The following is a 24,047-nucleotide window of genomic DNA, read 5'->3' as shown; positions in this document are numbered from 1 at the left end:
TGCGAAATATGTAAACGTTCGTTCTTCGGGAATGCGTGTTTCGAACATCATCGCGCGATAAAACCCTACGATGGGAAAATGGCATAGAGTGTTTGCAGCGTGATTAAATTTTGTGAGGATTGCGGACGTATAATAAATTCAACGAAAGAACACGAATGTGATCCTTTTGCAAAATTTGCAGTTCGCCGTAATCCGTAAACCATTTATGCTATATGCAACCTCTCTCTCTCTCTCTCTCTCTCTCTCTCTCTCTCTCTGTCTCTCGTGAAGATAGATCCTCCGTTGATGAATCCGACGGAGATTCTTCCGCGAGAGAGAGTGGATAAGAAAGAATGAACCGCATTCATGTTCTATGAGACGCTACAAGATGATTCGCTTAATGGTACCGACATAAAAATTCACGTCCCAACACTCTGCGTCACTCAACAAATTTGCGATTCGTGTGCGGAAGTATTAGATTTATCGCAACTTCATTGCGGAACGCATGAATTTGTTTTTCGTCACGATCCCGTAAAGGAATTTGTCGAATCCGTAACACCCATGAAAAATTTCTTTCAAAATGTCTATATAGCGCACAACGCGAAAGCTTTCGATGCACAGTTCATTCTCTAATACATCGTCGAAAATCATTGTAGATTAGAATCTCGAGTAATTTTAAATGGCACAAAAATTTTTTTTTAATAGTGGGGCATACAAAATTTATCGATAGTATTATATATAATAATTATATGCCGATGAGATTGTCGGAATTACCGAAGGCCTTCGGGTTGCCAGAAATTTGCGACAAAGGCATCTTTCCGCATCTATTTAATACTCACGATAATCAAACGTATGTTGGTCCACTATCTGACGTTAGTTATTACGCACCTAAAACAGTACGAACAAAGGAACGCGAACGTTTTCTTGCGTGCGGAAATGTCGGAAAAAAATACCATATTCGATTTTCAACGAAAAATAGTCGATTATTACCGTATTCGATTATTGTCGATTATTACTGTCGTTGATATCCTTCGCCGAATATGTCTGTTTAGAAAAATATTTTTAAAGCGCGGAAACGTATATCCATTCATAGAATGTGCGACCATTGACTCGACGTGTATGAGAGTATTTCGAAAAAATTGTTTGCACAAAGAAGAAACAGGTATCATTTCGTCGGGGGGATGTAGATTTAAAGATAATTAATCGCGCAAAGGCATACAATGGTTAATTTCAAAGGAACGCGAGATTGGACGTCGTATTATTCACGCTAAACACAAGCGAGAATATCAGTTAACGGAGGGCATATTCATCGACGGATATTACGGGTACGAGAACAAGGGTGAGACGCAACGTCACATTTTGCAGTCCCACGGTTGCTTTTTTCACGGATGACTTGTTATCGAATAAATCGCAATAAACCAATTGGAAATTCCAAAGAAACATTTAATACATGATATGAACGAACGTTTGCAACGATCTGACGGTTACGTCAGCGAGGTTATATCATGACGGAAAAGAGTGCATTTTCGACGAAGAAATGTGCACGAATCGCGAGACTCGCGAATTTCTCGAGAATTACCCGATGATACAAATTCCGCCTCTCGATCCTCGTGATGCATTTTTTGGCAGATTATCGGTAATATATCGTGACATGATATGAAGTTGCGAGTAACAAGAAAATATGTTACATGGATGTACATGTATGTTCTTTGTACTCGTACTTATTGAAAATCGGTGTTTATTTAATCAAGCATCCTGATATCTATGTAGGGGACGAATGTTCTGCACTGATTGTAGAAGCATCAAATTTCAATTTTGAGCAAATCATGGGTCTCATACGATGTCGTATACTCCCACCACGCGATCTTTTCCATTTGGTATTACTGTATCGTGTGCGCGAAAAATTATTATTCGCACTTTGTGACACATACTGCGAAACATTTTCGCAATCTACATGCATTCACGATGACCCGGTGGAACGTGAGCTTGAGAGCACGTGAATGTCGTGTGAGTTGCGTAAAGCAATTGAAAAGGGTTATCTCATGATGAGGGTAGATAAAATCTGGTAGTATAAATGTACACGCTATAATTCCGCTACATGCGAGTTATTTACTGACTATTAACAGCTTCTTACAACTGAAACAAAGCAAGTGGATGACCGAGCGAGTGTGGGAAAAACGATATTGCTAAACAGCAATACTTTCGGAAGTAAGCAATCGAGGGTATTGTTCTCGATAAAAATTGAGCGGAATCCCAGATTACTTCTGTCACCAAACTCTGCCTCAATTCGTTTTGAGAAAAATTTGACCAATGGACAAACCTTTCGAGTACCGAGATAATAAGAAATCTCCAGTGATTGGCGGAATTATTGTCAAGCCCGGAACACGAAATAATCGTCAATGACGAGGTAATATATGTTTCGTGGCGTTTAAGACACGAAGCGTTTAACATTCTCGCTTATAACTAACGTGATAATAGCGGCGTTCACGATGACTAGGACTTTAAAGTACGAATATTTGGAAAAATTAGATAGACGTCTTTTATATTATTACGATTTTTGCCTATATCCGAATAGCGGAGATCCCAACGAACCGCGTACAGATAACTTTTTGGGAGACATAACGGACGAACTCGCTATGGGCGTGATAGTTTCATCGAGGCATTCGTATTTGACGGACCGAAATTTTATGCGTACCCCGGACGGATGCCAACATAAAATTTGTAAAATAAAAGATATTAAGTTAAATTTTCAAAATTCGCGACTGCTTAATTTTATCAGTATTCATAGGTTATTATTAAATAAAGAAAGAGAGGAAAATAACGAGAAGAGAGCCGCAATAAAATTGAAATTTAAACAATTCGACGCACCGTACTTCATGAGGTGGTAACAGAGATGAAGCAAAAACATGCGCTCCAGTTCTGATAAAACATAAATTCATCAATAGTCACTGTTCTCTCTCGTACAGATTTATATAATATGTTAGATTGTGTAATATATTTCATTTAAGCTAGAAAAGTCACAGATTTTCCTCTCCCGAGCAATTTGTAAATAAAAACTGCGGAATATAATCAAATGTTCGTGTAAAAATTTAAATCAATTTATACTGATAGTTTAAAAGTTAAAAAGAAAATGTAATAAAAAACGTTTATTATTTCGTATAATATATATATATATAATATATTTTAGTAAAAATTTATACTTTTACTCATTAAATTAAAAGAGAATGTGTAATAAAATTGATTATTATTTTAAGAAGTTGTATTAATATATATGAATAAAAATTATTAATATATAATGAAATATGATTTACAAACGAAATATATATATATATTTTTTTCTTTCTCCTTTTGAAAACAATGAATATTAAATAAAAGTATTTTGTACTTGACACACGAAAAAAGATGTTATATTAGGTGTAGTAAAAATTAATCCATTATTTTTCCAATAGATGACTTTAGTAATCTATATCACGCGTAGACGAGATTTTAATGTAAGCTTTTTTTTTCAGCGATGGCATCGCGTGTAAGCTCATCGATGGCGATGCCACACTCTGCGATTGAAATATACGCCAATGGCGAGCCTATCGACGCAAAGATAAGCTTATAGAATTAGTTGAAACGAGCATGAAATCGTGACTATATATATATACATAATGTCGTGAAAAATTCGAATATCACTGACCTGATAAATGATGCGCCGCGCGAAAGAAAAACTGTGAAAGCAGTAGAAATCAGTTTGCGCGACTACTCCGCATTCCGTGCGTTGAACATACCTTCTGCACTGGTAAGAAAAAAAAAAGATTGCCCACGCACGGTGTTACTGCAAACAGCGTCAAACTTCGACTTCGTGCGAGTTCCACATCTTTTATATCGAAAGCACAAGTTCCACGCCGATTGTATCGAAAGCGCGAGGAAAGAGAAAAACATAAAAATTACGAAGAAATAAACGAGGAAAGTTCGCAGATTCTTTTTCATGCATGGATAACTGATACTCTCTTATCTTTACAAATGGAAAAAAATCTGTTACTCGGTTGGAAAAAAACTAAAATAACGATGGCGTTCGAAAAACTATACTATGATCCATCGCGGGTTATTCGGCGATGGATAATCTAACTCGTGCTGTTAAACCGAATTTCTCACAGGGAAAAGTCGTACGCTAGCTCGAATCGCAAGACGTGTTTACATTGCACCAATAATTGCGCAGAAAATTTCCATGGTTGCATTCAACCTGTCAAACATTGACGTGTGAGAGATTTGATCGAACTTCGGAAATCTAAAAAGTTACAATGACGATTATTCCTATCTGTTAGTGATTACCAATGTACTAAGTAAATACGTCTGGGTAGAATCATTACGCCACAAAACGAGTAATTGCGTGATAAAAGCTTTCCAACGCCCACTAGCGAAAAACGAACGTGTTCCTGTATACTTACAAATGGATAAAGGCAAAAAATTTGTCGCGCAATCAATTTCGCAGAAATTTCTTAAAGAAAACAAAAACTTCATTTTAGGGTAATCCAGACATCAAAGCCGCCATCGTCAAGCGCTTCAACAGAACACTCAAGGAGCAAATATGGTGTTATTTCACACATAAAAACGCGACGCTACATCGATATTCTGCAGAACATTATGCGCGCTTACAATCACACGCGTCACTCGTCTACGAGAATGTAATCTGCGGTAGTAATGAGAGAAAACACACGTGAAAATATAGCTCATCGTTGAAAAAACAAAACGTTGAAGAAACAAGCGCAAAAAATTAAATATCGCGTCGGACATCTCGTTCGCATTAGTAGATCGAAAGATGCCTTCGAGAAAGGATACGAGACTAAGTGGAGCGAAGAGATATTTCAAATTTAGTGTTCCTGATTGGCAAAACCCTCACGTGTGCGAGATAAAGTCATAGACAGACAAAGTCATAGACAGTATTTTTTATGAGCAAGAATTAGCTTGATTTGAGAAAAACTTAAAGGAAAAACAATTTATTATCGATCGCGATAAAGAGTAGGGAACGAGGAGCTAATAAGCAAGTGCTTGTTAGTTGGTGCGGCTATCCCAATAAGTTTGATACTTGGATTCCAGCTTCGAATTTAATTTTTCTTCGCAATGAAGGACAAACAATTTCTTCTAGTACTTCCGCTTAACAGTAGTATGCGTTATTTTCCGGACAATACAACGTCGTCCTTGATCACGGAATTACCTCACTCTGTTACACAGACAATGAGAGGTTACGAGATTTAATTTCCTTGTACCTTTTTACATGTACGTCATAACGAAAATGTGATCAAAATCGTTGATGTTAAATCCGATGAGGGAACGAATGGTGCGTTTACGGCAAAAGAAGTTGCATTTGCAAATGGAATTTACAATATCCATGAGCTTATTGATGCGATTAATGTCGCGTGTAAAGATATCGAAATTTTTATTTAGAATAGCAAAACGCGTCTAGTAACAAAATCGTCATAAGTATTAACTGCGATGAGAAATGCTAAATACAAAATGCTACATCATATAGTTTTCCGATAATCTTCTACGAATGCTAGATTTCTCAGCAACAATTTCCACAAATAAATACCCATTTTATTCCAAGCACATGATACCAAGCACGTAAGCCTAATTCCAATGAAACAGAAGAGAAAACTTTTCTTACTCACTGATTTAATAAGAAGACGGGAAATCGACTTGCAGACGATTATTAGAATAGCGAACCTATAGTTTGTAGCGCAGTAGCCCCATAAAATGTTCGTTTATTGCGATATTTGTGAACTTTATATAAAAGGTGATGTACATACTCCTCTTCTCAGGATAATTCCTGACGAGTACGCAGTCATAATTACGCATTTGGTGCAAATTTGGTAAAGCATTTCTCATTTCCAAATTATATCCCATTGCAACAAACAAATTAGATATAAGAGATCGAAATAGATATAAAAGATCATCATGGAAAAAAATGCCATTCGAATTCGGAACGCTGATAATGACGTTGCACTTTAAACATAAGCAATAACTTTCTTTCTTTCGTGTCAACATGCGAGTGTGTTGGTAGTGACAATTTTTAGTTAGGAACTAGTGGTGGAATATGAGGAATATTTTGATGCGCAGGACATCGGTAGCCGAAGTAAATTCCATATGTTTTCGTCGGTTTGCTTTACGCAGACATGGAATCGAAAGCTTTTTCTGTGGACTATTAAAAAAAAATACTACCTTATCTAAATAAAGATGCACATGTCGGAAAAGAAGTTTTACGTGCGGGAATTAACGTAATAGATGTCAAAAATAATAAGTCGTTGAAGAAAGCTGTCAAAAGTCGGCTTGCGAAGTCGAGGGGCTTCTAATCTGAAAAGAAAAGCCATAGAAAAAAATAAGTTTCCGGATGAGGGGGTCGAGATATAAAATATCCGCAAAGTCTGCAACACTTCAGTTTCTACTCAGTGTCGAGATAGTCGTATCGTGTTTAAACGTCCAAAAATAAAAAAAAATTCGAAAAGTACCACAGAGAAAAAGAACAAAAAAAGTGACGAAGAAAAAGAAAATTCATACTGCAGAAAAAAAAACTATCCGCTAGGAAACATCAAGAAACGTGACATATCTAATATATTCTCTTAATTGAGATAAGAATTCGCGGCTGGAGAAAAAGCATGTCCTTTCTTCATACTCACTCAAGCGAGTATAAAGAGCGAACGATTTCGCTCGATTTCTTCTTTTTGCCTCCTACGCAAATCATTGAGAGCAGGGATTTATTACAATAACATCGCTCGCGGACGATTTGCCCATAGAATTTGTCATACTCAGACATAAAGAAGACTATCTGGATCTCACTCACACCATGTTGAGCCTTTGTATACACATAGAAAGCGAATGCGGAGAGAGCACATCAATCGCACCCGACAACGTCGCAAAAGTAGGATAAATCCGTAAATCATTTACTGTATTCCATATTCAAACAAATCGACATATATTTCAATTAAAAGCTTGTGTCGTCACCAAACAACGCTTACGCTTATCGCGCGTACATCGAGGCGTTATTAAATTATGCTTCACCCGCAAAAACTTCCTACCTAGTCTCCGGATGCGGATATCCCCGGTTACATGAACGACACGTTAGACTCATCGACTTCAAATACGGCGTTCAAGAGTCGCGCACAATACATTCAGGGAAATCGCGCACTAGACCTTCACTCCGACATTTCGATTTTCAATCAAAATAAAATTTTAATTAATGGAGTGGAAGTTAGAATGAGACTCATACGTTCGAAAGATTTTGCTTTGTGGAGAGTAAATCGATGTCAAAAATACGTATTCTTGATACACCTATTCGTAAGGAGAGCAAAAATAAATCCGGTGTGCTACTCGCACACGCTAGAATGCTAAATAAAACTATCACCAAGTATCCTCTTACGAAAGTCGAAGTTAAAACATTTACGATACTCGCTGGCGTAGTAGGAGAATCGATAAACAATGCAATACTCGGACAGCTGCCGAAACGAATAATAGTCAGCTTTGTCGATAAGGCGTTTAACAGCGATAGAAAATTGAACTCGTTTAATTTCAAAAATTACGGAATAAATTTCTTTTCACTGTACGCCGATGGCATGCAAATTTCCAATAGACCGTTACAGCCAAATTTTTCGAAAGAGAAGCTGCTTTACGTGGAAGCTTATCACACATCTCAGTGACTCTCAAACGACTCAGTCAAATATGTCAATATAACATCAAAACCGTCGTTTATCGTCATGGCGTTAAAGAAATAATTCAATGATGAAAAATTGACATCATGTAGAATGATGTTTTAAGTGAGGAAATATCATAGAAGAAGGTGAAAATCATTGTTTATACATGATAATTCTAGTATTATGCAAGAAATTCAATATCACATTGACGTCAAAATGATAACATTATGATGAGACAATTTTGCCTGCTCCATTATTTTTTCAAAAAATGTCTGACATTGTTTTGTAGCATGTATTGATATTATTTCTACATATTTTTACATATTTCAATATATTTATACATATTAGATCTCCTATTATTGCGTTTATTGTGATATTGCTTTTTCGTTCTCGCAATTAATGTATTCGCTTTCTATGGTTGTCTTTAACTGTCCTTGTATGCATGCGATTAGCTATGACGATATACTATTTCTTTCATAAATATATATACTATATGAATCTATATTCAACATTTGGCGGCACATCTATTCATTTCAGCGTTAATTCTCAATCATAAAGATTAACATTCAAATGACACATTCAATTTTGAAAATGACACTCAAAGGTTATTAAGCCGTTTAAGATTTACACTTATCTATTGAGTGTCATGAGTAAACCGCAATTGAGTATTACCATCAAATTCGGTGTATAGTATGGTGTATACACCAAACTATTCACCGAATTTAATGATCATACCCAACTGACACTCAACATTGATGCTCAGCGCTTAATTTACACTTAATATTGAGTATTTACACCAAGGCAACACGAATTTATGGTCAAACTCAACTGTCACCCAACATTGATGCTTAACGCTTAAGTGACACTCAAAGTTGACGATCAACATTCAACTTTGATGGTAAACACCTAAATTTGAGTGTTAAACATACAATAAATCGAGGGTTTTTTTTCGTAAGAGATAAGGACCATTTATTCATTGACAATTTTTATTTTATATAACCTATGGTATTAGTTTGATAACAGAATGTGTGCTTACACAATTTTACGAGGAATAATTCTACATATTCAACTAATTTTATTATCATTACAGACAAATTGTGACCGACGTAATAGAAGAATATAACTGCGAAGATGATAAGACTGAAAACATTGCATTGTTGCGACTGAAAATAGATATAAAAAAATTAATCACTTTGCGTAACTTTGCTATAATTTGCAGAAATTGTATTGTATTTAACCGTTTTATGATTTTTATTAAATTTGCGTTAATTTATCGACATGTATACATTGAGGATGACCTGACAAATAGATCGAAACGTATGTATTTTTAAGAATTTAAATATACGGAAAATTTGGCTCTTAGTCCTTCTGTTATTCGTTTTTGTTTAAATACTTAAAATTTAGAAAGAATTAAAAATATATATATATAACAAATTAGCACATGGAAGACGTTGCATCAGTTGAATATGTTCGTTCCTGTTTTACCTTCTCTTTCTTTCAAAAATAAGAGTCTCCTATAGTGTTTTTTCTTGGCTACACTATCGCTCACCAGTGCAACACTCAGACAGTATAGCGTGTTTCCTTGGCTGGTGGTAGGCGAACTCATTCAGTGTAACGTGTTTCCGTGGCTATAGTGCAAATTTTATGCACGAAGTGGGGTTTTGCTTCACGATCTCAAAGAGATGATGTACAGCCAGTGTGACATTAAAAATTTGAAAATGGAAGTCAACCGACAACAGAATTAAACACAATAGTATAAAATAGTGTACACAAATATACAACATAGTGTATGTACACTTTTGTAGTGCAGCACTGATGCAGCACTTACACGCAACTGGTGTAGTGCGAGGTTACACTCAGTGTATCCCAAGAGAAAACGCTACTAATCTCGAAAATTTTCGTAAAGGATCCCATAAATACTAAAAAAAAAACTTTTTCACTAAGACGTAGGGTTGTGCCAATAAAAAATGACCCTCATAAAACTATCTGCTATTCATGTCTACTGTTTGTGCCTTGCCCCCTCCCCATGATAAAAAATGCTACGGTCCCAATCTCTTGTTCCAGACTTTGCCCTCCACATTGTCGGAAATCCTCTACCACTCCCTTCTCCAATCACCTCGAGGAAAGTTATGGAGCGGACCAATCAGATCTTTATCAGCTATAGAGCGAACCAATAAGAACGCTCCATTTAATTATCCTATTTCCCTTCATCCACCGACTATCAGAGCCTACCATCCTTCCAGATCTATCTAGATAGATCTATCTAGACCATGCTCATGATGGGTAGCGTAGAGGAGGTTTGTTGCGCCATACTTTCTCTACTTTTTACTACTTATATAGGTAACACACCGTGGTAACAATTTCATTAAACTTTAGCTATTAGAGCTTTTAAATTTTTAATTCAATAAACAGGCAAATGAGAGTAAACTGCGCAGTTAAAACTGTGCTATAATAAACTATATATATTCTGTAATTTAAATGTATAAACAATAATTTTCCATTTTCGGACATTTCGACTGACTTCCCGTCATTTGCAACGAATTAATAATAGACGTAAATATAACCGTGAGTTTTTAAACAATTCATCCTCAACGATTGCATCTTAATGAACGAGTCTTCTCAATTTCTGTTGGAGAAGTGCTGCCGTTAACATGATCCAAATTCAATGAACGCAAATGCAATTCAAGAGGAAAATTGTACAATTTTAATAAATAATGTTATTATAAAAATTATCATTATAAATGACTTATCAGATTGGATAGTAAATATAGAAATATATGTAAGAACCTAAGAACTTATGAGATCATATAAAAACATAAAATACCTTAAATGTGTCAATTTCATGTATAAGACTGATCCTACATGACAACTAATTCCTATGAGTTCTTGTGAAATATTATAAAATCATATAATATCCTATATTTTCTTTAAACATATAAAAACTTATGAGATCATATAATAGCATAGAAGAACTTTAATGTATTAATTTCATATGAGATTAATCTTATATGAAAATTTCATACAAGAATTTTCGGCAGAATATCGGAGTTACCTTAATTCAATTTCAATGTTATTATTATTATTATCAAAATTAATCATTAGCGATCTTCAATTTTTTTAGTAATCAAAAATTCTAGGATTTATCGATTAAATAATTTTATAAAATAAAACTATATATTGCAACATTGAATTCATGTATATCTATTTTTTTAATACACTCGGTATACGATTCTTCTGACAGATATGCTAAAGGCGAAATCACATGCGTAATAGAACTACGGAATACTCTGCTGTTTCCCATGAGTTTTTTATGGATTCCTATAAAGAAATAAGATTCTATAGGAGCTTGTGTTACCTTTAAGATTTGCGTGACATACATAGGTAGGACATTCATAGGAATGCAAATAGGTTAATATAGGTATCCACAGGAATGTGGACAGATGCCCCATGAGAACTAAAAGGCCTATAGAATACTAGTTTAATGTACAGTAATATATAGGCATACGAGGAAAGATAAAGGAAAGATGCCCTATGGGGACTGAAAATGTCTATAGACTATCATAGGATGACATCTACATATCTCCTCTGTCCTATGTATACCTATATGTTCCTATATGTCAAAGTATAGTATCCTATAGGCTTTTAGTTCCCATGAGGCATCTTTTCCGCATTCCTATGGATACTTATATCAACTTGAGAGAATAATTCGTAACTCCTAAAAACTGGAAACCACGATAATAATTAATAAACGAAGTACGTTCCACGTCGAGTGAAAAAAAATTCTAACTGCCAAGAAAAATATATGACTACTCATGACTTTTTTGAGTCACCAAACATACCTTGTTTATCACATAACCTTCAGTTTTTGGAGTTATGGAAAAATTATCTTAGATTTTCACGTTGAATTACATCAGTCGGTTATAGCACTTTGTGTATACATTCTAACTGATATTATAGGGACTATACAGTGTCTCAGAATATTTGTAACTATTTTAAGATATCTCAAAATATTTGGAATTATTTTTGTGCACAGACAGAGCGGATTAAACTGAACCGAAAGGTCCTCTATTTTGCAATTTCCGCAATTATTACCAATGAGCAGAATGTTTAAAATCGATGCAACAACTTAAGACAACTTTAAGATGAGACAACATAAGACAACTTTAAGATATCTTTAAGAGTTCTTTGAAAAACATCTTTAAAATATGTCATAAAGAACTCTAAAAAATATCTTAAAGTTGTCTTATGCGTCGATTTTACTCGCTTATTCGGCAATCTTTAGAAACTAATTATTGTGAAAATTGCAAAATGATACAGAATTTTTCGACTCAGTTTAGTCTACTTTATCTGCACACGAAAATAATCCCAAATACGGGACATCCTATATATCATTTAGGTCCGTGTACATTATTCTTTTTCCCATGGCTCCTACAGGAGCTTCTTTTCATGGATTGATGCCATAGATTGCTATGTAAAATTTTGTGGAAAAATTTCCTATGTTATCCTATATATACATGCTGCGTAAATCCTATAAGTATATACAAGTTTTTACAGAATCTTATAGTTCTCTATAGGAACCTATGAAAAACCTGGGAAAACCTTTACAATAAGAATAGGAGTATCTCCATGGAGACCAGTTGAATTTACCATGGGTATCCATGGTTAGACAAACCCATAGAAAAATTCCCCAATTTGCAGCAAGATAGAGAACGTTATTGTGTCCTAAATCCTAAAATCGCCTAAACAGGGTTCTTGTAATAAATCGTCATATTTTGAGAGGTTAAAATAATTTAATGCTGATTGATATGATGGAATCGCGTGGAATGTTGAAACGATTGAAGCAAAATGACAAAATCTAAGTGCATATAGATATCAAGATCAAAAAATAATGACGCATTACATGCAATTTCAGCGTGCCCTGTTCATACGATGCGGAAAAATGATAGCAAATGCGTTAAAACAGTTCAAAAAATTGTTATGAGATTGTAAATATTAATTATAAAATATTAAATACAACAGTGATAATTGTTTTTACAATTTGAGAAATTATATTTTATTTTAATAAGCAAATTATTAACATAAAGTTAGTAGTTTTTAAATTACATTTTTCGGATACATCTTTGACGCATCATGTGAACATAGCACACAAAACTTGTAATGGAAAATTGCGAAATAGCGCTGATTGGTTGCTTCAATGACGCATTCTGTATTCCGGTATTCTGCAGCCCTATTACGCGCCGTGTGATTTCACCCTCTCATTGCAACTCACTAGACGCAGAGGTTCGCAATATTTCTGTGTTCCGAAACCCATAAAAAAAAGTGTTGCAAACGTTCTGACACAATCGTACATCCATGATGTAAAAGTACAAGGTGTATCATTGCGCATAATGGAGATAGCAATACTGGAAACAACCAATCAAATTTTGCTCTGCACTTTCCTGTGTATAACAGCGCTAGCATATTACAATAGCCAATCAAATTTTGCTCAAAATTCATTCTCTTACTGCGCATCTTCGGAAATGGTATGCTCACTGATAAAATTGCACACTTTCTTTTAAATGGGTTTCGGAATGTAGTCTGCTCACTGAGCGATTGGTTCTTATTTACGGATTTGTAAGTAAGGACCAATTGCTCAGTGAGTAGGCTGCATTTCGGAAACCATAGAAAAAAATCTGTTGTCACTTTAGTCGGTGAGTGTACACCTTGTTTTCTTACATCATGTGTATGTACCCATGTAGAGCTCCATGATGGAGAAGATTAAGATCAATAGATTAAATCTCTCAAAATAAGTTAAATCGCATATCCTTTGAGTTTACAATTTGCGTTTCCGTGGATCGCGGAAACTCGTCGAAGCTATCCTCATGCCCGTCGATCACCATCGGATCATCTTCCACTTCGATGTCCTCCACTTTAATGTGATCCTCCATCGCATCGACGGTCGAGTGTTTTGGTAGAAAAGGAATTACTGATGGTTCTTTGATGTATTCAGTAGTATGCACTCTAGTTTCAATATGGCATCGTTGCATTCGCGTCTCAACCCTGGTATAGAGATTGCAGTTACTCTCTTGGTTTTTCGATTCCCCAGAGAGACCACGTATCTCCAAATCGGTGGCAGTTTTTATCAGCGAAGGAAGATGCTCCTCTGCTACATCAATGGATCCTTTGTACATGAAATCCAAAAGGCATTCCATTTCTTCAACAGCGACACCTAGGCGGTAAAAATGCAGTATGTCAAATAGAATACATTTCAAAATAGAAAGATTTCGAAATAAATATAATGACAAAATTCTCTTTTTCCCTCTTGCATGATTTCCGAAGTCTATTTTCGCGTAATGTATACCGCTATACCCTCAGAAAAAGTAATAAGTAAACCAAAGAAGACTCCAGTTTTACAGAAGGCTACGGCTTTTTTTATTAAAAGAATAGAAGCTTGCCTCCTTATGCCCACTGGATCGCAAGCTTTTATGAAATTCAACTTTCATAAAAAGATTTCACCGTTATGCAACACTTTTAACACTTTCTCTCTTTCTTTCTTTTAGATAAAATATCCAGCATTAAAAAAAACATGTACAAACTCCTTCTTTAAATATCTATTCAAACATTATTAATGTTTCATCAAGCATAATCAATGTATACCTTTTAAAATGAGAATGGGTTGCTCTCCGTAATGTTCCTTAAAAACCCTTTCGAAATAAGGGCTGCACGCTGCTAGCACCAATCTATGGGCTCTTAACATACCACCCTGGCAAGCCAAAGTCGCGTCCGTCAAGGAACCACTTTTGTAAAGAGCTTCGAATAAACCCGACAGATTCGCCAGATGATTGTTCCATGTAAGGTTGAACGTCTTTTCACCCATACTCTCTTTTATCGAGTATTACTTATTAATCTGTATTACTTATTAATCTGAAATATATAAAGATTTCGTATTTTCACAGTAGGATAAACTTATTTGAAAACAAAAAAGTTTTTTTTTGTAAAATGTATATATACATATTAGGATGGTCCATCTTTATTCTTGAAAATTCGAAAAAAAAAAGATTTTTTCGAATTTTGTTTCGCGGCTCAAAATGGTTCCAATCCGCAAAAAAATAATTCTTGTTAAATTTCAATTCGATAACGAGAACCCGTTAAATATAATCAACAAATCATTATTTGAGTTCCCTTACATTATACTATTAACATTAGTTCTTAAAACATAGATATTTTCCACAAAAATAGCCTAGAGAATTTTTCTTTTTTTTTTTAACATGTGTTTCTTACTTTTCTACATCGTTTAAAACCTTATACGTCTCATTTAATACAATTAAATAAATTGTTAATGATCAAGAAATAAAAATAAATAATTTAATTTCGGCATATACACTACTGTATAGACATTTTCTGATATTTGATTTTTTTTTAGGGCACCATCTAAAATTAATCCAATTTATACAATATTTATAGATAGTCATTATTTAGTTGATATATGTTATCAAAGTCAAGATCATCGGAGTTGGGTGCCCGGAACTAAATAATTACTACCTACGTAACTTTGAATGACTTTACGATAGATTTTAGTTTGCAATTTCGTTCTTCGTTAAAAAGTTATTAATAGTCAAAGTTAGTTATTATTTCCCTACTTTACATGGAGAGTCAGATAACTCTAGGCAGGGAAAAAGATATTTTTGGGATGAATCTATATATAACCAGATAACAAAATGTTAGCAGGATGTCGACAGACTGGTAGCAGATTTGATTAGATGTTCAAAGAACAGTAGACTGATGTCGCATTCTGTTCCTGTTCTGTCGACAGAACATTCTATGCAAACAGACTGGTAGTAGAAATCAAACAAAACCTGCTAACAGAATTTGATAGTAGATTGCGAGCAGAAATCGAGATCATTTTCATTTAAATCGACCTAGTTTCTTATAAGAAATGTTGCGTACATATATATAAACGATTATATATAATTATATATTTATATATATATTGGTGTAAAAACTGGAAACAATTAATATAGTTTTATTGCTAAAATCTTATTGATTAGCTTCACATTTTAAAATACACATGAGAAAGTTAGAAAATAGTAAAAAAAAATATTCGGAAATTTAGGAAGCTCCGAAAGAGCTTGGGAATCTCTAGGAGATTTGTCTGTTCGATTTACATATCCCAATTCTTATAGGACTCCTGGACGTTTTCTTCTTACGAGAAGCAAATCCATCTCGAAGCCGTATATAAAAATGGCAGATTCAGTTTCTGCTGTCAATCTGCCATCGAATTATATCAACAGATTCTGTTCGGTTAGTCACAATCTGCTCTTAGGTTATGCAGCAGACTCAGTGCAGTTTCTGTCACCAATTTGCTAGCATATCATGTCATATTTTTGACTGCAGTTTACTAACATTGTCTAATAGTATAAACTCTGTGTACAATTTGTTGCCTTTCTGCAATCAGAAATTGGTAGCAGATTCTGCTCAAAATCTGTCTCTTCAGATTTGGCTATCTGTGTATAAGATAGGATTGAGTATTATGAGCACCTTAAGGGGATCCTAAAGCGAACTCGAACTCCGACGAAGTCACCAGAGGTCGCACCATGCGTCGCACATCGACGATGTTTTTATACAATATTATCACATCAATCTCTCACGCACCTATGATACGCGCAGTCACATATTCGTGTCAATTTTCGTATAACAAATTTGTCGCGATAAAGCGTCTAAGTTTAATTCTAAGAACTCGACGTTATTTGTTCGTGTAAATTACATATATCTAGGAACCACTATTTCATACGTACATGTTGCAAAGCATTCATTTCAAGCAAATGTTGTCATGACTTGACAGCTGAGACGCCATATTTCACTAAGAAATAGTAAAAAATATATCAATTTTGAAATTTTTGATCGTTCTAGGCATAGACTCCACTTCCTAGACACGTATTGATGCATATACTTTAATTCTGGAAAAGGATTTTCGGTGAAAGAGAAAAAAAGTATTTATTATACAAAAATTACATGATTTAATCGGTAAAATAGGAGGCTTTAGAGATCCCCTTAAGGAAACATTTTAATATATTTAGCATATACTGAAGAATAAAAAAATCTTATGCATACCATTTGAAAGATTTGTTGATGTTTTATGTATCTTAATATTGATTATTTTAATGCAAATATTGAAATAATACTTTTATTACCACCTAGTGTTCATATTATCCTTTGGGTAGGCTAATATGAGCATCCTTAGAGATAATGAGCAGGAAATTTTTTGTAAGAAATTATGCAGAAATGAAAGATTAAAGTATACATATACATATGAAACATTTTATTAGAACAAATGTCAAAACCATTTGGTTAATATAACTAAAAAATAATATGTTACATTACAAATATTAAGTATTGTCAAATGGAAACAGTTTGATAATATTTATCAAATATTTGTAAAAGTAACATTATTTTTTATTATATTAATCAAACATTTTATGGACATTATTTCACTATACATTTAATAGCTACCAAAATTTAGCTTACCAAACTCTAAGAAAGTCTACCATTGTTAAAAAAATGTACACTAATGTACAGTAATTGCTAATTATGGCAATACAACACACTTTATTGTTAGCATTGCTATTGTATTGTTAATATTGTTATCCTAAATATTGTTCTATTGCGCGCAATATTGCCAAGTATTGTTAATGTATTGCTACGTACTACTATATACTGCTAGCATATTGTTAGTGTATTATTGTTACTGTTATTGCTAGCATTGCCTGTTTTATTACTGTACTGTCGTAATATATTTCTAAAGAAAGTGTACACTGATTGTCAGTGGTGTATATAATAGTGGCCCTTGCCAGACTCTTTTTTTAGTATACAATAAGGAATAATAAAGATGCTCATATATATAATACACGACTATGCATACCTATCCGAAAAACTGCCGTGTCTAATAAATCAATAATGCTTTGGATTTTATGAAGTTAGAATATTGCTCAATATTGTTTACTTAACGAATACTAGCAGAATAAAATATCTTATCTCAATGTAGATTGAAAACCTTATAAAATTATAAGAAAAAACGTAAGAAATAAAAAAATAACGTATCTATTTATTTAATATGATAAATATATAAGAAGTACATAAATTAAGCTCAAACTTCGCAGCATATTGGAAAGACAGTCGCAAGACTGTCGCAAAGACTGTCGCAAAGACAGATGCATCTTTTTACAACAGTTGGCCCTACTAATATTAATCATTACAGAAATAAAAGGATGTTCATATTACCTACAGTGCTCGTAATACTGATCCTATTCTATATATATATATATATATATATATATATATATATATATATATATATACAGAAATAGTTGACCAAACTTTAAAAGCATTTTCCATTATAAAGAAAAAAAATCATATTATATAAGATTCGGAACGCTTCCTTTCCAAGTTATAAACATTTTTTTATTTTACATTTATATCTATATTTTATTTTATACTTATATTTATATTTTATTTTCTACTTATATTTTATCTATATTTTATTTTATACCTATATCTATTTTTTTATTTTTTAATTATATCTATATTTTTATTACAGAAATTGCTGAAAATGATTTCCTTCCTCATCGATACATGCTTCGCATCGACGTCGCATGAATTATCGAAGATGTTTAAAAATTCTTAGAGTATTTCGTATTTTTTCACATGCAGCGATAATACGATTTCGGAATACTTTCACAGTAGCAACAAGAATATCATACACGAGAGTCTTAAAATGTTCCCATAAATAAAATTCCAAAGGATTCATATCGGAAGAATGTGCAAGCCAAGCAATAGATCCTCCTCTATCAATTCATCTATTGATATAATTATTATTCAGGAATTCTCGAGCGTGCGACTGAAATGTATTGAAACTCCATCATGCATGAACCACATTTGATTGCGTATCTGTAATGAAACGTCTTCTAATTAGAAGGAATTGTGTTTCCAAAAATTGTTTCCAAAAACTCTCTGCCAAAGGTCTCATGACTTTCCATGCAAAGTGACTTTCATTCCACCTCCCCTCTGCTTCAGGGATGCACAATTTCCACGCATGGAAAGTTGGATACTCCTTAGCAAGGGGTTCCCAAACTTATGGATAACTTATGTAAATATTTCGGATTTTTAATATTTTTATCATAGTAGTAGACAGTATAAAGTTTTTACTATTAGGTGCGGAACTAAGTTCCCGCTATTTGTCAACAGATGGCTCCAGCAGTAAGTGAACAGTTTTATCGTGGTATACGAGCTCTGCCAGAAAGATGGGAAAAAGTAGTAGCTAGCGATGGGCAATACTTTCAATGATTCATTTGTAACCATTTTTTCACAATAAAGTTGCATTTTCATCAAAATAACAGCGAGAACTTAGTTGCGCATCTAATAATATAATTCGTTTACCTTAAAAATAGTAGATAATACTTAATAAATTAAGTTTTTGTTAGGTGCAATATATTGGAGTTACCCTAAATCGTATTACACAAATCGAAAAATAAAAACTATTATACATTCTTTAAATCTGTAAATAAACGTGGTGTAGATCTTCAGTATTCGATCGTAAATTATGACCATTCTTTTACATATTGTTATGTCCGCGCCGACACATTAAGCGAATGGAGTTTAGTAACCGGCAGAATGAGGACTAATTGAAAAACTCGTCGCCAGGAAGCTTTGAGATCAGCTGTTTGATAGTCTTGAAAGATTTTGAGTTTGAATTTTGAACTGTCACGTATCCAAACGTGTCTTATCCCATCTCTGCACTCGTATATAGTACGTTGTTATGAATAAAGAAAAGTTTTGTTTATAAACGTATGTGCCTCTTTATTTTGCGGCTCGAAAGTGCGATAACGTGTTCGCGCGTGTGATCGCAATAATCGGTCGCGCAGGAGCAATAATATGTGAAGGCATTCAGATATTAACCGTTTATTGAAAAAACGCTCAAGTTCTTCGACTTTCTCCCAATCAAAATTATGTTCGTAATTAATTCTATGCTCCGTAATTACCAAATGATTATTGAGATTCCAATTTATGTGATTTCAGTGCTCTAGTTTACAGTTTCTTTCCAGTCTGCTCTAGACATGACATTTATCAAGAATTTTGTTGCTGCTGCTCCTAACTTGATACTGTCAGCCTTTTCTATTTTCCCTTTCAGGAATGTTATCTTCGTTAAAAGCCTTTCTGTTGCGATTTCTGATATTCAGATATTCATGAAGCCGCTCCTCGGCTAATTGCAGGATATAATCTCTTTTATTGATATGTTTATTTGTTGTTCCTTTATAAAGAATCCATGCATTGATTAATGCCAATTCAAGAATATTGTATAGAAATCTTGCACGATCCATCGCCTGCAAGCCGCTTTCGAATATTGATGTGTCATCTGATCGGCTATATCAACCAAATTTAGTTTTATAGTAAAAACATATTGTTTCTGGAAGATTTTTTGGCCTTGATCAATGTCTACAGCTATGTACATCGTGCTAAGCAGTAGAACATTTTTCGAAACTTTTCCTTGATACGCAGTAACTGTAATCATTGTGTTTTAATATGCTCGATTAATAAAAAATTCTAGATTTTTTCACATAGAATGGACTCTCTCTTCTAGATCGTTTGACTGTTCCAACGAGATTAGTATTTTTCATTCTCAATTTTTCCGCCAAGCTGACTAATATGAAAAAGGTGTCACAAGTTATATTTCTTCCTTTGCCGAGAAAAGGATTAGTAAGTGCAAAACTGTGCTCTCCAAAAGCGATTGATTAACCTTTGCACTCTCATCTTTCCCTAAATATGGGAAACTATTCAAAATATATTTGTCTGTGACAACTACCAATCAAAATTTTATGCCAAACTTATCTAGCTTACTTGCCATGAACTGAAGAAAACGACACCTTGTCTTCGTTGGAAAAAACAGCTCATCGATAGTATTAGGTGTACAACTTTGCTTCCGCCGTTTTCCTATAGATAGGCTTTAGCAGTAAGTGGTGGTCGAAATAAATAGATCATAGATGTCATACAATAAACTTGGGCATCTGTCAACATAACCCCATAGAAACATTAGTCGATTTGTGTCTGCATCATAAAGTTATTCTCGATTGAAAATGTCAGTTTACGAGCCAAATTCTCGTCATTTGCGGGAGGTTTTAATTTTCTGCTTCAATATGAAGAAATCTGCGGCTGAGGCTCATCGAATACTTATGGCCGCTATTAGTGAAAGAACGTGTCGTGAGTGGTTTCAACGCTTCAAGAACGATGATTTTGACGTCGAAAACCGCCATAGCGGTGAAAGAGAGAAAGTTTTCGAAGATCCAGAAGTGGAGGCATTACTTAATCAAGACTCGTGTCAAAATCAAAAAGAATTGGCACTATCATTAAGAGTGACTCAACAAGCCATTTCAAAACGCCTCAAAGCCATGGGAATGATTCAGAAGCAAGGAAATTAAGTACCGTACGAGTTGAAGCCGAGAAATGTTGAACGGCATTTGTTTGCTTGTGAACAGCTGCTTGAAAAGCAAAGACGGAAGGGATTTCTGCATCGCATTGTGACTGGGGAAAAATGGGTTCATTACAATAACCCCAAGCGCAGAAAATCATCATGGGGAGTTCCTGACCATGCTTCCACGTCGATGGTCAAACCAAATATTCACGGCTCCAAGGTCATGCTCTGTATTTGGTGAGACAAGCTCGGCGTAGTGTATTATGAGCTGTTAAAACCTACTGAAACAATCACATGCGATCGGTATCGAACGCAATTGAGCCGAGCATTGAAAGACCAACGGCCGCAATACAACGAGAGATATGATAAAGTAATTTTGCAGCATGACAATGCTCGATCCCATGTTGCGAAAGTGACATATTTCGAAACGTTGAAATGGGAAATCCTACCCCACCCGACGTATTCTCTAGACATTGCTCCCTCTGATTATCACTTGTTTCGATCAATGGCACACGGCCTGGCTGACCAGCACTTCCGGTCTTATGAAGAAGTAAAAAATTGGATCGATTCGTGAATCGCCTCAAAAGATGACCAGTTTTTTCGATGCGGAATTCGTACGCTGTCCGAAAGATGGGAGAAAGTAGTGGCCAGCGATGGACAATACTTTGAATCATAAATGTATAACCAATTTTTTACAATAAAATTTCGAATTTCGGAAAAAAACGGCGTAAGCGAAGTTGTACACCTAATACATTTGCACCTGGCTTATAAAATGAAATATAAAGAGATGGACTAAATGCATCTGATGTCTGTGGCTCCTGACCGGCCGATAGGATCTTTATTTGCGAGCGGGCTACATCATTTGAGCGGCGCACTTTTACTAAAGCTCATCAACTGATGGCGGCGGTGTTGGATACGTAGTGGGATCACATATTTTTGCGTTAAGGATAACACGCCCTCGTACCATTATACTTTCTCGGATTCACTTCTTTCCATCCTCAAGTCCGTTTCATCTCCATCCGCTCCCTCTCATCCTGTTCCTCCGTCGCTCTCTCTCATCCTGTTCCTCCGCCGCTTGCATCCGATGGAGGTGGCTCTGCGTGACTCCCTACAGATCCGTATCAATTTTCGGATTCGGGAATGGGTGTCTCTCGCAATGGCAAATTGCATTTTGCGCACATTAATATCAAATCGCTCGTTTCACATATTGCGTTGATCAGAAACGTTATCGCCTTCCACTGTTTGGATGTTCTGGCCGTCGGGAAGATTTGGTTGCGGAATTCGATCGACTCTGGATCCGTCAACATTAATGAACTACATGCTAGTTCGCTCAAACAGATCCATGATCATGCCGCCGGGGGCGGTATCATGCTACATATCGATAAGTCTCTCCAATTTTCCCCGATCGGCTTGGGCGTCTCGCCAGTGAGTACTCTCACTGACATTATTGCTGTATTTCTCCATCTTGCTCGCGGTGGTCGTCTGCATATATTGCATATATTGCGTACTACGGCTCCTGGTGCATCACTTTTTGACTTGCTTTTATAGAGTCATGCCTATCCTATGTGGCATGTATAACTAACAGGATTGCGTGCTTGGGCGATTTCAATGTCGAATATTTGGTCAAATTGATTATAACGCCAAACTGTTACTCAAAATCGCGTCGCTGTTTTCTCTTAGGTAATTGATGCTTCAACTCATTTAACATATAATTCGACAACTATCTTGGATCTTATTTTTGTTTCGAGCATATAGTTGAATACGGAGTCACTGATGCGATCAGTGTGACCATCTTACCATCCATGCAACGCATCCACGACCACATCATCTTGATCGTGTGTCTGTCTCACGTAACATTCATGCAATCATGCCTGAGGACATGGAATATGAGCTGACTGGTCCTCTTTATATGCGATATTTGATGATAAGATGGTTTCTCACTTTACTGCCTCTCTTACTGCAGTTTTTGACCGACTCACTCCGAGTACTTGTAGACGTGTTTCTCGTCTCTCCGCGTAATGCAGTCCGACTCATTGAACTGAAGAGATATCCTTCTTAGATACAGGCGATCTCAATCTCCTGCGGACTGGCAGCGCTACAAGAGACGGCGGAACGATGTGAATATTGCTATATGTCGTGAGAAAAAATCCTACCTCTCTATCTCCCTCACAACTGATACCTCGCTCCAATTCTGGAAAAATCTCCATGCCCTTGGCGATGCAGAATTCTCTTCTGTTTCTATACCTCTGCACCTCGAAATCTTTTTCTCCTGAATAATCATTTTCTTGATACTCTACTTTCTTCGTTTTATTCCTCTAACTCTTTTACTCTACTTCTTTTCTCCTCTCTTTATGTTTTCTCGACCTTCAACTCTGCTCCAATCACTCCCAGTGATCTCTACAATATTTTTAAACGCATTCGTCTTACTTCCGCTGGACCTCTAGATCTCTCCGGTCGCATGTTCTTATTGTGCCTTCCTCAATGTCTTGATTCCCATCTCTATTGTTAAATTTCTTCCCTTTTTCCTTTCCCTCCTCCTGGAAACATTCAATTGTTCTTCCCATTTTTGAAACTACTAACCCCTCTTCTCCTTCATCTGTTTGCTCTATCTCGCTCCCTCCTTTCAAATCTGCTTCTCACAACTTAATGCCTTTTCAAATTTTAATATCCTGCCTTCCTGTCAGTCTGGTTTTCGTCGATCTCACAGCACGACGACGGAATTGCTTCACATCTCTGACGTTGTGCTTCGTAATTTCGATAATAGTCGCTTTACTTCCATCATTGCGCTGGACTTCACAAAGACTTTCGATACCGTCAATCATGACCTACTTTTAGTCAAACTCAAATTATGCGGTCTTTTTCATCCAGCTCTCTCGCTAATCTGCTCGTTCCTTACAAATCGCACGCAACAAATCCTCATACAAACCTTTTCCTCTTTTCTCCTCTACTCGTGTCGT

General features: G+C 35.3%; 1 protein-coding gene and 1 long non-coding RNA gene across 7 annotated transcripts in view; one reads left to right on the top strand and one right to left on the bottom strand.

The window, feature by feature from the left end:
• Positions 1 to 24,047, bottom strand: part of LOC105154230 (uncharacterized) — a 242,674-nt gene that overhangs the window by 147,676 nt on the left and 70,951 nt on the right. For all 6 annotated transcript variants that reach the window (XM_087406874.1, XM_087406871.1, XM_087406872.1 and 3 more), the window contains 2 exons: positions 14,286 to 14,552; positions 13,466 to 13,857 (listed from right to left, as the gene is read on the bottom strand). In XM_087406874.1, the coding sequence (XP_087263000.1) occupies positions 13,466 to 13,857; positions 14,286 to 14,505 (612 nt within the window). In that variant the 5' untranslated portion in view covers positions 14,506 to 14,552. The remainder of the gene's footprint in view (positions 1 to 13,465; positions 13,858 to 14,285; positions 14,553 to 24,047) is intronic.
• LOC105150019 (uncharacterized) lies at positions 467 to 9,634 on the top strand. Its single transcript, XR_846666.2, has 2 exons — positions 467 to 7,795; positions 8,740 to 9,634. It is a non-coding gene; the product is annotated as an uncharacterized LOC105150019 (long non-coding RNA).

This window comes from Acromyrmex echinatior, chromosome 6, assembly GCF_024713525.1.
Source record: "Acromyrmex echinatior isolate Ae372 chromosome 6, ASM2471352v2, whole genome shotgun sequence".
Taxonomy (NCBI): domain Eukaryota; kingdom Metazoa; phylum Arthropoda; class Insecta; order Hymenoptera; family Formicidae; genus Acromyrmex; species Acromyrmex echinatior.
Note: the sequence above shows the minus strand (reverse complement) of the source record. Positions and strands in the feature narration are given on the sequence as shown.